At 33.4% G+C, this 16,022-nt stretch overlaps 2 protein-coding genes across 3 annotated transcripts; one reads left to right on the forward strand and one right to left on the reverse strand.

Moving 5' to 3' along the window:
- The first annotated feature begins 1,133 nt into the window (after positions 1-1,133).
- Positions 1,134-2,077, forward strand: LOC110668809 (early nodulin-like protein 9). The gene is made up of 2 exons (XM_021830192.2): positions 1,134-1,428; positions 1,590-2,077. The coding sequence occupies exons 1-2, from the start codon at positions 1,218-1,220 to the stop codon at positions 2,003-2,005; spliced, it is 627 nt and encodes a 208-aa protein (XP_021685884.2). The 5' UTR covers positions 1,134-1,217; the 3' UTR covers positions 2,006-2,077.
- A 3,262-nt stretch (positions 2,078-5,339) lies between these two features.
- LOC110668793 (protein disulfide-isomerase 5-3) lies at positions 5,340-15,741 on the reverse strand. 2 transcript variants are annotated; one of them, XM_058136722.1, is made up of 15 exons: positions 15,475-15,741; positions 14,226-14,316; positions 12,538-12,632; positions 11,676-11,733; positions 10,997-11,181; positions 10,065-10,122; positions 9,018-9,058; positions 8,826-8,900; positions 8,408-8,464; positions 7,057-7,123; positions 6,793-6,921; positions 6,395-6,616; positions 5,826-5,987; positions 5,655-5,702; positions 5,340-5,545 (listed from the first exon to the last, which is right to left on the reverse strand). In XM_058136722.1, the coding sequence occupies exons 1-15, from the start codon at positions 15,513-15,515 to the stop codon at positions 5,468-5,470; spliced, it is 1,407 nt and encodes a 468-aa protein (XP_057992705.1). In that variant the 5' UTR covers positions 15,516-15,741; the 3' UTR covers positions 5,340-5,467. The 2 variants fall into 2 exon arrangements, with proteins under 2 accessions (XP_057992705.1, XP_057992704.1); XM_058136721.1 differs by having other exon boundaries at positions 5,625-5,702.
- Between the last annotated feature and the right edge of the window lie 281 nt (positions 15,742-16,022).

The raw sequence follows: 16,022 nt of genomic DNA on the forward strand, positions 1-16,022 counted from the left end.
TTAAGTGAGATGAATAAGAGTGTGTGTCTAGTTATATATTAATGTAGGAAATGAAGAAATCCAAAGTAGTTTAGTCTGGTTGTTAAAATTGAGATTCCTCTTCCTTATTAATCATGTTCAATTTTGTTACAGTGTATTCTAAAATTATTTATCCTAAATGTATCAAGCTAATATGAGAGAGTGCACTTTTAAAATTATTCAGAGAAAGGACCTATTAAAGCTTTTATAAAAATTATTATAAAATCAAGAATAAAGTTTTCATTCTGTGCATGTCAAATCATAAACTAGTAGGTAACTACACCTAATCTCTAAAGAAATCTCAATCATTTCAAGTTTTCTCTTTTTTTTCTTTTGAAATTAAATACTTACAAAATTTCGGATCAAACCTTACTTCAGGATATTTATCTATTTCTTATTTTTAAGCAAGTCCTCAACAAGGCTTAATTGATTAATCGTTTATATTTCATTTTTCACTTTCTTTTCCTTTATTTTGAGAAAGCTGGTTCGAGAATAACTTTGACTATTAATACCAAAATAATAATAATAATAATAATAATAATAGCGAAATGAAGAAATAGAAAAAGAGATTTTGTGGCGGAGCAACCAAGGGAGTAAAAATGTCTTGCCGATTTGATATTGCCCTAGATTTACTTATAATCTTAGTTTATGATTGGATTAATAATCAGAGTATTTGCAATATTTTAAATCGTGATATCTCATTTCTCCCCGACTGAAAATCATTCAGATCAATAGAAATTGGGTTCACTCTAGAGGGGGCTACTTGTGAGGAAATTTCACTGAATAATATAGCAAATTAGTCGTAGGCATGATCTTGGTGTGAACAAAGGCTTATATGAATAATACAGCACATGTAATTAGATTATCCCTGAGCAGAAGACATGAATATTCTTGATAATAGTCAAAGTAAAGTATTTACCTAAGGGCCAAGTTAGCGTTAAATATGTTAAAAAGAAGCAAGAATAACACAATCTTGGATTGTAAAAGCTGTGAACATATACTTTGCACTACAGGCTAAGAAATCCAAAGAAAAGAGAATAAAAGAAAAGGAAGCAGAAGCTTCATTGCCACAGCTTGTAAAGCTCATGCAAACTTGGCCTACAAAATCCCTCGACATCATATCATTATAGTCACATCTCCCAACTCCATCCAAAAACTGAGTTTCTGATTTTGTCTGTAACACTTCCCACTCTTTTTCAATGGCTGCTGAAACCATTTCAAGATCGAATTACCAGCTCAAAGCCTTACATGTGTTGGGCCTCTTTTGTCTAATGCTGTTGTTTCAGAAAGGTAATGCAACCCAATTCACGGTTGGAGGAGATAAGGGCTGGACTGTCAGCGGCAATGCCAGTGCATACAACTACAATCAGTGGGCAGAAAGAACCAGATTTCAAATCGGAGACTCCCTATGTAAGTTGATGTTTATAACATTTATATCTTAAAATATGATAGATCATCACAAAGCAGCTGGAAGTCTCGTGCATCGAGGACGCCCCTTTTTATATATTAAAATCATCTTAATAGTGTAAAAAATTTACTTGATCCATTCATATATGGGTGTGAAACTGCAGTGTTTGTGTACAAGCCAGACCAAGATTCAGTGCTTCAGGTAACCAAGGAAGACTATGACAATTGCACTACAACAGCAGCTCTTGCCACCTTCAACGATGGTCACACAGTCTTCACGTTCAATCGATCAGGGCCTTTCTACTTCATTAGTGGAAACAAAGAAAATTGTCTTAAGAGTGAGAAGATGGTGGTAATTGTTTTGGCAGACAGAAGCAATCATTCCTCCAACACAAATGTAACAAGCGCAGCTTCATCTCCTGCACCTGCTGGCGAGGAGGCTCCTCCTACAGGAACAGTTGAGATAAACCCAACTCCATCTCCTACAGGCCAGCCACCGAGTGCAGCTTCTTCCACACTCATTAGTTTCACTGGTTGCATTGGAGCATTCTTTGCTTCATCTCTTATTTTAATATACTAAGTGGTGTTGCATTATATGCAGTTTCACTATTTTTTCTTTCTTTTTTTTCTTTTTTGATTGTTTTATTTTTTTTTTTTTTTTGGGGGGGGGGGGCTCTTGCTTTCTCTATGATTTTAACACCTTGAGCTCAGTGGTTTCAAATGGGAATTTCAAAGGTGTAATTGATTGGATATTTGTTTGTGCACATGAGAAATAAGATGTCAATTTATGTACTGTTTGGCTTTCGTATAAGAACATGGTATAGAAGAAAATAAATAAATTTTACTCCGTGTGGTTCCAAGAATTTGTTATTTCAGCCCCCCAAATTGCGCCCACGTGTTTATAGGAAATTTTCAAACAGAGCAAAAATAAAGAATCAAAACAAATGAAAGAATCCATGGAATTAGCAGTTTATCACATAATACGTAATCCCCCTCCTCTTTGACAATTTTTTAAAGTTTTAACAAGTACAAAAGTAGAACTAAATTGATTTTTCTTTTTTTAAAAAATAACAATTCTGAGGAGGAGAGCATAAGGGAAATTCTACTGTAACTTTGTTTTTTAAAAAGTAAAAAAATTATTTTCTTAATAACTACCATTAGATGAATTGATAAATTATAATCTAATATATAGTGAAAAGAACAAAGTAAAAACAAAGAAAGTATAGAACAAAGTGACTATACAAGACAAGACACCTTATTACGATGAGTTAATAATTAGATTAGCGTATGTAGCAGTAAATGGTCAAGTTATTAATCTTGACAAGTTTGCCTTAATTAATATTTAGCAAGAACACTCCTGCGCGCTGATGTGAAATTCAACATAACTTCTATTCTCTATATTCATAATTTATCAAGACAAGATAAATTTTCGGGATTGCCCTCTCATATTCCTAGATCCAGAAAGAATGCATTGGCTTTAATCAAAGAGAGAATTCAAAACAAGACTACTAGCTGGAAAGAGAAATTGTTATCTAAAGATGGTAAGGAAATTCTCATTTAAGCTGTAACTCAAGCTATCCCCATTTATGCTATGGGATGTTTTAGGCTTCCTATTACCTTATGTCAAGTTATCAATAGAATGGTAGCTAACTTTTGGTGGGGTGAAAGAGCAAATGAAAGAAAACTTCACTGGAACTCATGGAAGCAAATGTGTAATTCTAAAAGGAGAGGAAGATTGAGGTTCAAAGATTTGCAAGACTTTAACCAAGCTCTCTTAACAAAACAATGTTGGAGATTAATCTTTAAACCTCACTCTTTATTGGCGAGAGTCCTTAAAGATAAATACTTTCCTTTTACTTCCTTCATGAATGCTACTTTCGGTGCTAATAGTTCTTTTGGCTGGCAACGTATTATGTGGGGTAGAGACATCCTCCAAAAGGGCACTGGATGGAGAATTGGTGATGGTAAATCTGTGCTATGTAAGCATGAGTGTTGGATTCCAAAATCTTTCCCTTGACAATCACAAATTAAATTCCCTAATAACCCTTCAGTCAATTGGGTTTCGGATTTGATGCACCTTACACAATGCTCTTGGGATATTCAAGCTCTGAAGGAGAATTTCCATTCAAATGAAGTGGCAAATATCCTCTCTATCCCTATTGCCTTATTTAGAAGGGAAGATCAATTAATTTCGCATTATAGTAGGGATCGTAATTGCAATGTCAAATCAGGATATCAAGTTGCTCATACTTCTCAATTCTTTGCAGCCTACGGGTTCTACATCAGACCTAGATGGTCAAACTCTACTAACAAGTGCTTCCTTTTGGAGAAAATTGTGGAACATTAATCTTCCTAACAAACTCTAATTTTTTTTTTTATGGAAGTTAGTCTAAGAGTGACTTCCTTGTCCGGATTTATTACATCGCTGAATTCTAGAGATCAGTCAGGAGTGTAAAGCTAGTGGAGCTATTGAAACTCTTCCTCATCTGTTCTTCCAATGTCCTAAATCAGTGGCAGCTTGGTTATATTCTCCTTTGCGGGTACATTTTCTTTTGTTGCATAATACCAATCTCTCATATTTGTGGATGAAGCTTTATGATGCGATCCAACAACACGAGGATCGTAATTATCCAGTGAAACTACTTGTCGATTTCTGTGGTACATTTGGAACAGTTGCAATGCTTTGATTTTTGAAAAGGTGGATTGGCCTTTTCAAGATGTTATATCCAAGACTTCCAATGCTCTCCAAGAATTTCTTGATTGTAATCAACAAACAGGTCTTCCTCCTCCTCCGGCTTCTCCTTGACCTAGTGCTTGGGTTCATCCTCATTCATCTATGTTGAAAATTAATTTTGATACTGCTGTTCGTACTCAACAACAAAGGGAAGCAATTGAAACTATAGCCCGTAATTCTGCTGATCTTCCGATTGGTTGATATTGCAAACGGATTCCATGGCATATCTGATCCGTTAGCTTTGGAATCATTAGTTTGTCGGGAAGTTGTTTTCCTTGTAGCAAACCGAGCCTTTCAATCCATAATACATTGAAGGTAATGCGCAACTGGTGATCTTGGGAGCAAAAGGGGGAGTTGTCCCTTGAGATCTTTCTTGGATTTTTTTCTGATACTTCTAGACTTGCAAGTCAAATTAATGTTATTGATTTCAATCATGTTCCTAATTCTTGCAATAAAGTAGCGCATATTCTTGCTCAAAAAATGCTCCACGATGATTACTTTACCTTTAATCCATTTGGAGCAAACCAACTTTTTATTATTTGCTTTATCCCAATGAGTTTCCTATTTTACTAGTTAGAAAAAAAGAATAATAATTATATTAGCGTTGGAATTAGGCGTTACTCTTCATGCGAAATATCACAACTGCAGTGCAGGAGTTTTTGATGTGCCATTTCGCTTTCTTAAGGAATCACACCAACCCACAACCAAGGAAATTCTGTAACACAGACAAAAGAAAAAATATGCAGATAATTATTCAATATTGACTACTGCTAATTGCCATCATCTTCAGAAAAAAAAAAAAAAAAATTCATTTAATAATAAAATGTTAAAATAAAATAAAATAAAAAGTTTTCCATTGCCAATACCATCCATTCTTTAACCATCCAACGCAATGAACACTTCCCTACCACCATCTTTGCCAGATGGGGTAACAGTAACACAATTTAGAAGTTGCAAGGTCGATCAACTTTTGTTTACAGGGAAAACCACCCATTATCGATGTTAGGCCTCTCCCTGAGCAACAATTTCAAACACAAGATTCCCCATATCCTGTTTGTTCCCCATTTGGTGCTTGACAATGGGCATGATTGACGCAAATGTTATTGTTTTCCCAAAAATTGCAGGAGAGAGCAAAAACCAAACCATAGAGAATGAAATCCATAGAAATGTGCATCGGCAATTATAATAACTCATGCTTTGCATATATCAAAAGCGTAATACAGTGCAACTGTTATTAACAATACTTTCTAACAAATGAGTGTAAAAAATCAGAATTTTTTTTATACACCTACAAATTTCATCTTCCTATCAATAATTTTTGCCTAATTCAACTTTTTTCATCATTCTAATTGTGTTGTGCAAAATTGAATCCAAAATCCCAGCAACCTGAAACCCAAAAGAGAAGAATATCAGAAGTGCATTTACTGCAGGTCAAACCAAAATACCATAAACATTAAATACCAACCGTGAAAACACCCCCGATTATGGCACAGACATTGGTGACAAAATGAGAGAATGATTTTGGATTTTCTGTGATTAGGACCTGATAGCAGAAGTAGAATTAAGCATATTAAATAAAAACAGAAGATAGAAAAGCATCAAAGACATATTTACTGAGATCTTACCCTTCGCATAATAATGAAAAAAATAACAAAAGAGTTTTGACCTGCATGGGAGAGAGCTCAAAATGGAATTTTGCAACAGGTATGTACACACTCTGCACCAAACTACTGTGGGCTGTGTATTCATACTCTTCAAGTAATTTATATTCACGAGAAGATCGTCTTGCAACCACTTCAGTTTTAACTACTTGAAGATAATGCTCGATCTGCAAACAAAATGAACAGTGCTTGAACATTAAAATGTTCTTTGAATCACAAAGATTATATAATTCATCTAAGAATGGTACTTTTCATTATCCTAAAGAACAAGGCAGTTGGGGATTTTATAATTAACAATGAATCTAACATTAAGACTTCACTTATTATTTTTCTACCCTATCCAGAAGGAAATGGCCACGACTAACATGATAAAGAAAAGGGAGATTCAAGCATCATGGGCTCATTGCCATTTCTTGGGCGTCCTCATAGTCTACCCATTTGTGAATGTGCAGTTAAGCATTGCTTGTGTTGTAGACACATCAGCAGATGTCACATTTAAATGCTTATGATCGAGAAATGCAGAGCATTGCGGAAACAAAGAACATGAAGGATCACATGAAAGTGACAAACTTACTGTAACATTGGCGTCCGCATCACGGTGATTAATGAATGACCGCCCATTCAACTTGTCATGACTTCCACCAATATAAGGAATCAATCTCTTTGCATCATTCATCATCTTGGGAGAAACCTTCATGCCAAATGAAAGATGGGATATGACATGCGACATGTTCATTTCAGAAGAATCAAAGGAATGTGACCCTGAGTGAGCTGAGATGATGAGGTTGCCTGGAACCTGTGCTAAATTAAGACAATGTAAATACTACTAAGCTCAACTGACAGGCTTAGAAAGACAACCAGCAGATTATGAGAGTGAAAGCATCATTATATGACACTGGAACAACTAATTCTATTCTTCCTAACCAGGAACTGTGGGGCAGCATAACATACTAAACAATAATGGAATTTTACCTTCTTTACACGCACATATCCTTCAATTCTACATCCTCCTGTCATAGGTGCTGGTCTTTTGGCATTCTGTGTTGAATTATCAGACTTACGAGATCCTATTCGAAGAGGTACAACTAAACCTTCCACTGTCTGCAGAGAAAAGTGACTTCAAATTTGGTCAGGTTCAACTCCTACTAATAGGGCAAGAATATGTAAGCCAGGATTTGCACCCACAAGTAAATTAGTTGGCAGCTTAAGTAACACAACAAGATATAAATTTCACACCTTAACCAGGCTTTCTGTATCTCGATCTCCATAATAAGATTCATGATCATGGTGTCCATGGTCTTCTCTGTGACAATTAAGACATCAAGTAACAAAGTTGACAAATGAAACCAGTAATAATAAATCCAAATAAATGTAAAAACCATATGATCTCTACATTAATTAGAAGAGGAGAGACAGGAGGAGATAACCATAATGCCCAATTCACTAATGAAATATGGACCATTTAAACCAGAATCAACCATTAAAATGGAAATTATGATTTGCTGCAAAGAGCCCTCTCTTTTGTCAACAGAAATGGGAGCATTCAGAAATGTTAGGCAGGCCCATTACTAAACATGACATACAAATTCCTTGAATTTCACCATTTTTTTTTTAATTTAGTTTATAACTATTTGTGCATTTACTTATTTCAACGATGTGGTCTTCAATTTTTTTCTGCCAATATTGCGCAGTATTTTTGTCTTAAAAACAGAACAATAAATTTGGGAATTCCAATTGACTGATTTGGAAAGGAAAAACAGAAGGTGATGAAGTTTTAGAAAGGTGATCATTCTGACAACAATATATATATGCCCCAGAAAATCATGTTTCAGCTAGTTCTAAGTATTTAAATCTGATTCATAATTGAAAACCTAAACTAGAAAATTTCAGTAAGTAAATAATGGTCAAACTAACATTGATTAGTAGATATTTGAGTGCATGTGGCAATGTTGCATAGCAAATCCAAAATACAAAAATGTAAAGATAAATGAAACATGAAAGAGACACTGGTCAAAGGCCCATCCCCATTTCTCAACCCATAACAAGGGGAGGAATGCCCTTGAGCACACAAGTGTACCACCAGATATTAACACTGAATTCCAATCATCAAAATAGATCCAAGAAAGAAACATAAACCGAAAAGAAAAAGGAACACCATATAACACAGTCATTTCCATTCATGCAATTGCAATTGTGATGAGAAAACAAGTTACGGATATACAACAAGAGCAAACAGATAAAGAAAAACGAAGAATAAGAGCTTTGCAATAGTATGCATAATAATCATTGCAACCTCAATACAGTTCTTCACCCGCATAAACAGGCAGAAACAAGTTGGTACCACAAAAGATGGCGTTAGCATAAGAGTTGTATAAATTTCTTTTATAATGCATGAAACAGCCATGTGAGAGAGCTTTGATGAAAATACATTTAGATCAATGATAAACGATAAATCTGAAGAAGAGAAAATATGCTATAGGAATTGCCTCAGAATAACATGTATGATAAAATATACACAAATATAAGAAAGCTGTGAAAAACAGTGGAAAAGAAAAGGGGGAAAGCACGGGAGAAAAAAAAAACACACCTGACATCACTTCCTTTACGAAAAATGCGAATCGAGGGATAACCTTGTATATGATGCCTGAAAATTCATGACAAGTTACTTGAAAATGACAAAGAATATGGTACAAAATTAACAAATATGGTACAAAATTAACATATCTTTTCAGCATTGATAAAGAAAATAGAAACAAGATAACCCTATAATCTATAGCAAAGCTACCAAAGGAATCAATATTGAAATGAAAGAACTATTTCAGCATATTACGAGCAAGAGAAAGTTAATCAGGAATGCCCAAACAAGAGGTGGTCAATGTATTGCAGAATGTACAAACTATGTTACAATGGGGCCAATGCAATCCTTAAGGAAGATTCAGATGTTGCACTTGCACATATAATCAAACTTTTGTATGAAAAATCAAAAGCATTTATCTAGAAAGTACCTCCTACACAAATCAACTTCTCTTGTGCAATCAACCCTCCCCAAAATAATGCGTCCATCCACTTCCGGATCATATCTATTAAAAAAAATTGGCATGTTAAAACTTGGGTAACAAAATGTTAAAGTAAGGGTACCGAATGTATATTAACAGACTAAACCTACTCACATTTATGTTCAAGGAAAAGGAAAGTACCTTTCTCTTATTATTTTAGCAGCACTTTCCCATGAAGATTTCTGAAATAAGGAAACAAGAAACAATAACAATAAGCGAAGAAACACTACTTAAGCTCATAACAGTTTTAAAATTTTAATACAATAGGAGCTTTAAAATGATTTATCCAAGCACAACAAAGTAATTATTCAACTAGTTGACAAAAAGCAAATAATAATAGTAATAATAACAACAACAAAAAAAAATTGAATCTCTTAAATGATTTCAGAATATTATTGAGCTAACACTCATGCATGTATAACTATAGCACATAAGAAATTAACAAGCTTTAAAAAGAAAACTCCAAGTGAAAAATGTCTACAAAGGAGGATATGATCAAACATGAGTCAGTTATAACTTGGTTTCAAGTAGAAATTCTGAAGTATGCCAGAGGACACTCAATCCTAAGAAAGCATGCCACAGCCAAGATGGTCAAAATTAGAAGCCACCAACTGTAAAGTTGGATGGCGCTAATCATTTTTATGGCCTCATTGGAAGGATCAGTTCACCAAAACTAAGAGATATAGGATTGTTAAACTATTTGAACTTTGCAGTCCAATTGAAGGAAAAAGGACTGCAGTTTTCCAATATTTGTGACTATAGTTACTGCCACATGAGTTCTCAGAACTAAGAAAATTTTGAGTAATGCATGCGACATGATCAGAAATAGGTAACATAAAAAGTCGTTAGGCTGTAGAATTAATGTAATATCTTTTCTTCTTAAAAAAAAAAAAAAAGGAAAGAATGATTATGATGCTTAAAACTGCAAAACTAATGGGCTTATTATCATGGCCTATCAGTTCTAGTACGCCAGCAATGACATTCTTGTGTCCTGATGAAACAACTAATGTTGCTGAACAATCAGAAATGTCGCATAAATATAATTAGTGAAATATAAAATTAGGTTCAAAGAAATACATCCACGTAAACATCAAAACAGGGATAAAAATTAATAATTTAGCATTTCAATTACCTTTGGCATAAAATGTCAAAGCAAACTATTTAGTAATAAATGAGCAATAGAATTACCAGACGATTACTCCAGTAGCACCAAGGTGCATAAAAGTTAATAACCAAAATTGGAAACCTGAAAAGTGTGGATGTTATAAAACATTAGTAAAATTATGCACTGGAATAATAAAGTGAGAAAGAGAGAGAGATTATCTAAATTTGTTATTTTTATAATGCCCATACAGTTATACTATTACAGTGTGCTTATATTTAAGTGATTGGTCACTGGATAAGAACTATTGCCCACAAATTACATTTTTTAATTAAATATAACATAATTTGATAAGTTCAGTTACTAAAAAGATTTCTTTATTTTAGATATTTAAATTTGCAAATTTTATCGGTATCATTTATAATTGAATTTTGACCAGTTGTTAGTTTAGATTTATAAGCTATAAATTTAAAATGGCTAGTATATTTACATTTGACTGGTTATTGAGTTGACTATAAATTATATCACTTACAATGAGATTACATGATATTCTAATTTGGCTATCATATTTTTTTATTCCTATCTATACATCTATCTCATCAAAAAATTTACACATAATCTATCTGTCATTATTTCATAGGTTTGATTCTCTGTTTTCTTTCTTTTCTTTCCTAAAAGCACTGGATTTATACAAAATTCTTTGTTTTAGTTGCAAAAGTACATAAAAATTTTATAAAAAGAGAGCAGTAAAATAAGTCATTGCAATTAAAAGAAAAACAAAAAGTTCTTAAAGGAACCAATGTGCATGAGAGCGTATACTTTAATAAATCACAGTAACGAGAAAATTTACATACAAATTCAGGTGTTAAACATCATAATGCACATGTGGCACACATGGAAAATAATAGGTGAATCAAATGCAGATATCATAACAATAACCGCATGATAAGAAAATCTTCCTAAATAAGAACCTCAAAACCAAACAGACATGTTTGTATCTCACAATTAGGCCACTTACTGATATGAGTACTGATCAAAATTACGATCAGTTATTAAAACAGATCCTTCACCAACTTCTCCATCAAAATCATCTCCATGCTTAATGTCATGCAAAATTGGTTCTGAGTGAAACTCAGAGCCAATGGACCTTAAATCGTGATCTATTGAAAATTTGCGGATTGTTTTGGTTATATTCAACCTGTTCTGAAGACAAGAGTGAAAAAATAACAATGAACAACAGAGTATCAATAAGAATGTTGGATTAAGCAGCTAAGAAGGAAGACAATTTCAAGGATCATGCTAAATACAAAAGGCAGCCAAACACAAACATATTATTCTCAAGGTAAAGTGAATAGGGCACTGTCACATACCCACATGCTAATAGATAAGTAGATCTAGTGCAACACATCCTGGAGTACAAGAAACATGCACTCAAGGAAGTATGACAGTGCCTTGGCGATCAACGAGTAGTACATTCTAGTTATAGCGTCATAATTGATAGAACATGCAAAAACATTATTAATAAGAAAAATTGCACTTCAAACAAAAGAGAAAGTGAAAGGGCAAAGCAACATAGGCATTCCAATCTGACTTGGGCTATAACAGAAAAAATAATTCATAGCACTAGAACTTTTTGAGACCTCACTTAGATTCAATAAAATGAAGCAGATGAAAGACATAAGTAGATTACAACTTACAGTTCCCAACACATCACTCACGTCAACTGATGCAAATTCACAGGAGAGAGCAGGAAAGCTTCAAGAAAAATGAAAACTTATTAATCAACCATATTAATAAAATAACAACTATTATTTACTGACAATTTTCATAAACATATACTACAGAATTGTGAAAATGCCATAATAAAAGCATAAATCATTTCTACAACTACACATTAAGTTGTAGTTAATTAAAGATTAGCAATATCACACCGATGTCCTGAGGTCACAAGGGAACTTAACATGGAGTGAAAATACTACGAATAAATAATAGAGGCACCACAATGCAATAATGCTGGATGCTGACTTTTAAAGTGGTGAATGAGAATGCTAACTTCCTTTCAGCATGAAGATTAGAGTTGAGAATTTTCTTTGACGGGCTAATTCCCAAAGAGTCTCTTGATGGCATGGAAAAGGGAAGATGTGGTGAACCCTTGCATCTCAAATGGAAGTACAGTTTGTAATGTGGTTTTTAATAGGAATAGGGAGTTTCTACTATAACTTTTTTTTTACAATGTAAATTTTTACTTCGTCAACAACTACCATTAGATAATTCGATAAGCTCTAATCTAGTGGTGAAAAGGAGAAAATAGAAACAAAGTAAATTAAAATGAAGTAACCATAGAAGAATACTTCCCGACGTTAAAGCTTATGCTAACATGATGCATGAAAATTAAACAATAAAATAGCATTATAAACAATTTCAAAACAATCTTAATTCCAACACAAAAAATACATTCACACACAAAACAACACACATGTATACACATAACTTAAAACAACGTTGACGAAAGCATGATTATTCAAAGCAAAAATCAATCAAATAACAACGTAAAATTACCTTAGATTAAAATCAATACGTAAGAAGTCCCCATCAGAACTCTTGTCAACAATAACAGATGTAGAGGAGCTAATTGTTAAATAATTATTCAGTTCCTGAAAAATGAATTATGAGTTGCACCTATCAAAAAAGAACATTATTTACTTCAAGATACTACATAAAATAACTATAATTAATATTAATATTAATGTTGTCAAAAGCGCTAGACGCCCTTAAGGCAAGAAGGTCCTCCATCGTGCGAGGCGCGTGGCACTCACCCAAGCGAAGTGAGGCGCAAATTCATTCTAAAATAATAAATAATTAAATTTACAATATAAAAAACTCTAATATAATAAATTATCAAATTTCATATTCATATTTCATAATATATTATATGTTTTAAACTTCAAGATCAAAAGCATTCAGCAATGTTTTCATGTTGGTTTCATTTTATTGTTTGTGTGTGATGATGCTATAGATTTTTCAGCCATTTGTTTTCATACTAACTAAATAAAAAAAATAAAAAATAAAAAAAAATTCCATCATAAGAATTAAGAACACTAGAATAGATTAAAATGTAACTTGTAAATACTGAATAGGCTAGATTATTGTAATATAGTACCCAAATAGATTGTAGTGTATAATGTAACAAAAATTTAGGAAAATAATATTCATTGAATGTATTGAAAATTTCCTTAAAAAATAATATTCAAGAGGAGTAAAAAAAATTGAGATGGGTAGTGTATCTGATGGAGTTGGGAATTTAAATCATAGATCAATGAAGGAGAAGAATAAAAAGATTCTTTTATTTCCACTGACTGAGTATAAGAATAATGAAATTCAAAAAACTCCACGACACATCTAATAAGGAGTAATAAAAACAAGAAAAGGAACAATAAACATATTCGGCTAGAATAATAAAAATGTGACAGAATTTTAGACAAAAAAACATAGAATACACGCAGAATTTCAAATAATATATTGGTTTAAGAAAAAAATGACAGCAAAAAAAAGAATTTCAGAATTTGAGGGATGGAAGAGAAGAATGAAGAAAAATAATAGAAATGTTTAACCAAAAAAAACGAAAGAAAGAAAGAAAGAAAGAGGAGAAGGTGGCCATGTTCTCTCTCAACTTTTTTTCTTGATTTCTTGCATTTTATCTCCTTTCCTCACCTCGCCTGGGTCTCGCCTGGGCGCCAAAGTAATGCCTGGTTTAAGTCGCTTCTCCTAGAGGCTTCCCAGGTGAGGTGCATGGATTTCACCTTGCCCAAGTGCCTAGGCGAGCACCCGGGTGCCTGGTGACAACACTGATTAATATCACCAAATTATATTGCACAAAGAAAGAACAAACATATTTGCAATGCAACAAAAGAAGGTTTTTGAATTAAGGCTAATAGAAAAAGGGTGACCCAGTGCACGAAGCATCCCTTATCCCACACTTATGGGCTCTGAGGAGGGTTAACATATGCAGCCTTACCCCTACTTTGCAAAGAAACTGTTTTTGTGGGTCGAACCCATGACTTCCATGTCACAAATGGAGTAATTAACTATTACGCCAAGGTCACCCTCCAAATTAATGCTAATATATATAAATATATATATATATATGAGAGAAACAACATAAATGCAACAATTCTCAATAGCAAAAATACCATGAAGAGGTATTGGCTTCTCAATATTAAAAGCTCCACAAATCAGAAGCTGCTTACCATTCCAAACAAAAATACCATGAAGAGGGCTGCTATTATGGACAATCCTGCACCTGATAATGACGCCTCAGTCAAGTCTCTGGGAATTTTCCTGTAAACAGAAAATGAATAAGCATCTCATATTTTGTATTTTATAATATATAATTATGGTCCATCCATGCAAAGTTACTGCACAAGTTGATCAAACATTAAAAGACACAACAAGAAAAGTTAAGAACAACATATTCCAAATGTAAGTGTTCTTTATTCTTAAGCTGCACACCAAGGAAAGGGAGATATATGTATATATATATATATATATATAGAGAGAGAGAGAGAGAGAGAGAGAGAGAGAGAGAGAGAGAGAGAGAGAGAGAGAGAGAGAGCAAGAGAGAGAGAGAGAGAGAGAGAGAGAGAGATGGAGGCATCCTCATCTTTCCATCTCAACCTGTTTTTAATCTTTTTTTGCATATCATTTGAACAAAAAGTGCTGCTCCACAATTGAAACCAAGTGCAGACTTTCTCTCTCAAGTCTCAACCTCAAGTAACTTAAGATAGGTCATAATTTAAAGCCTTCACTATAGTCTCATTGCATATACTTGTTAATTGTTGTAACAATTATCCATAGTTCATCGCATCCAAATAAATAACTGATCAAGATTGAAAATCCAAAATTTTTCCCATAACCAAAACACATGACCAATTTCTACTGTTGACATTGCAAATTTATGCATAAAATATAATTAAACTTTCTTAATTGATTTCCTAGGTGCATATTACTGAGTTTTTAATTATAATGACCTAAACTTACCTTAATATTCACACAACTATCAAAATTTATGCATTTATCGTCATTAGCCTATAATAAGCGACACATTGGCATTATTCTTCAAGAAACATAGAAACAAATCAAAATGCAGTGAGCATAAAACTACATAGCTACGACTAATTAAACTATAACTAGTACTAGTTCACCAAAGCACATGCAGACACCACCGATCACACAACTCAGTCCGCCAGTAGGCGTCTTGCCTAGTCCCTAGTGGTCTGGCAGGCTGGCACCTGCCTGATCAAGCAGGCCCGAAATTACAAACAATCAATCAAATTAGCCGATTCATAAGCTCAATGGATCCAGTATTGAAGTCCGATACATTCATAAGCTATAACCAAATCAAAATCGAAGAAACTCCAACACTAGATAAACACTGAATGTAACAAACAAAAACGACGTGAATATAGGTGAATATAATTGAATAAATGGAGATCCGACCTGTAGAAATCGACGGATTTGAGCCTGCTTGTCGAAATCATGGCTGCTAGTAGATTTCAGTCGCGCACTCCAGAGAAAGAGGGAGCTCAAACACTCAAATCCCAGGAAATGAGCGCACAAAAGATCTGCAGTTGAGAACCGATACGAGAATGGGCCTTTCGCATTCGTTTTTGCCACCTACAAAGTAACATGGCTACACCTGACCGGTCACTACTCTGCTTATGACTCTGCCTTTTATTCGGAATTTATTTTTTTCTTTTGGTGCCTTTTTTTTTTTTCAGTTTTATTCATTTGGTGCCATTTAGCAACGTTTTTAAAAACAGGTTTGGATATTGGACCGGTCTGCATAAGGCGCTAAGAGGTTAAAGATTCAATTTTTAGATTGGTTTAGTTTAATTTTACAATAAAATTCATTCTATTTATAAATAATAAAATTTATTTATAAATAAATTTATTTATTTTATATATTTTATATTAAATATAAAATTTATTTTAAATAAAATAAATTTTATATTTTAAATAAATAAAATAAAATAAGATAATATATA

The sequence above is a fragment of the Hevea brasiliensis genome, chromosome 15, assembly GCF_030052815.1.
Source record: "Hevea brasiliensis isolate MT/VB/25A 57/8 chromosome 15, ASM3005281v1, whole genome shotgun sequence".
Taxonomy (NCBI): Eukaryota; Viridiplantae; Streptophyta; class Magnoliopsida; order Malpighiales; family Euphorbiaceae; genus Hevea; species Hevea brasiliensis.

Coding starts and splice junctions, on each gene's coding strand:
- LOC110668793 (XM_058136721.1), bottom strand. CDS start 15,515: ATGATTTCGACAAGCAGGCTCAAATCCGTCGATTTCTACAG. Junction 8,901..9,017: donor GCTAAAATAATAAGAGAAAG/GTACTTTCCTTT, acceptor TTTTTTTAATAG/ATATGATCCGGAAGTGGATG. Junction 6,922..7,056: donor ATACAGAAAGCCTGGTTAAG/GTGTGAAATTTA, acceptor TTTTCTCTGCAG/ACAGTGGAAGGTTTAGTTGT.
- LOC110668809 (XM_021830192.2), top strand. CDS start 1,218: ATGGCTGCTGAAACCATTTCAAGATCGAATTACCAGCTCAAAGCCTTA. Junction 1,429..1,589: donor TCAAATCGGAGACTCCCTAT/GTAAGTTGATGT, acceptor GTGAAACTGCAG/TGTTTGTGTACAAGCCAGAC.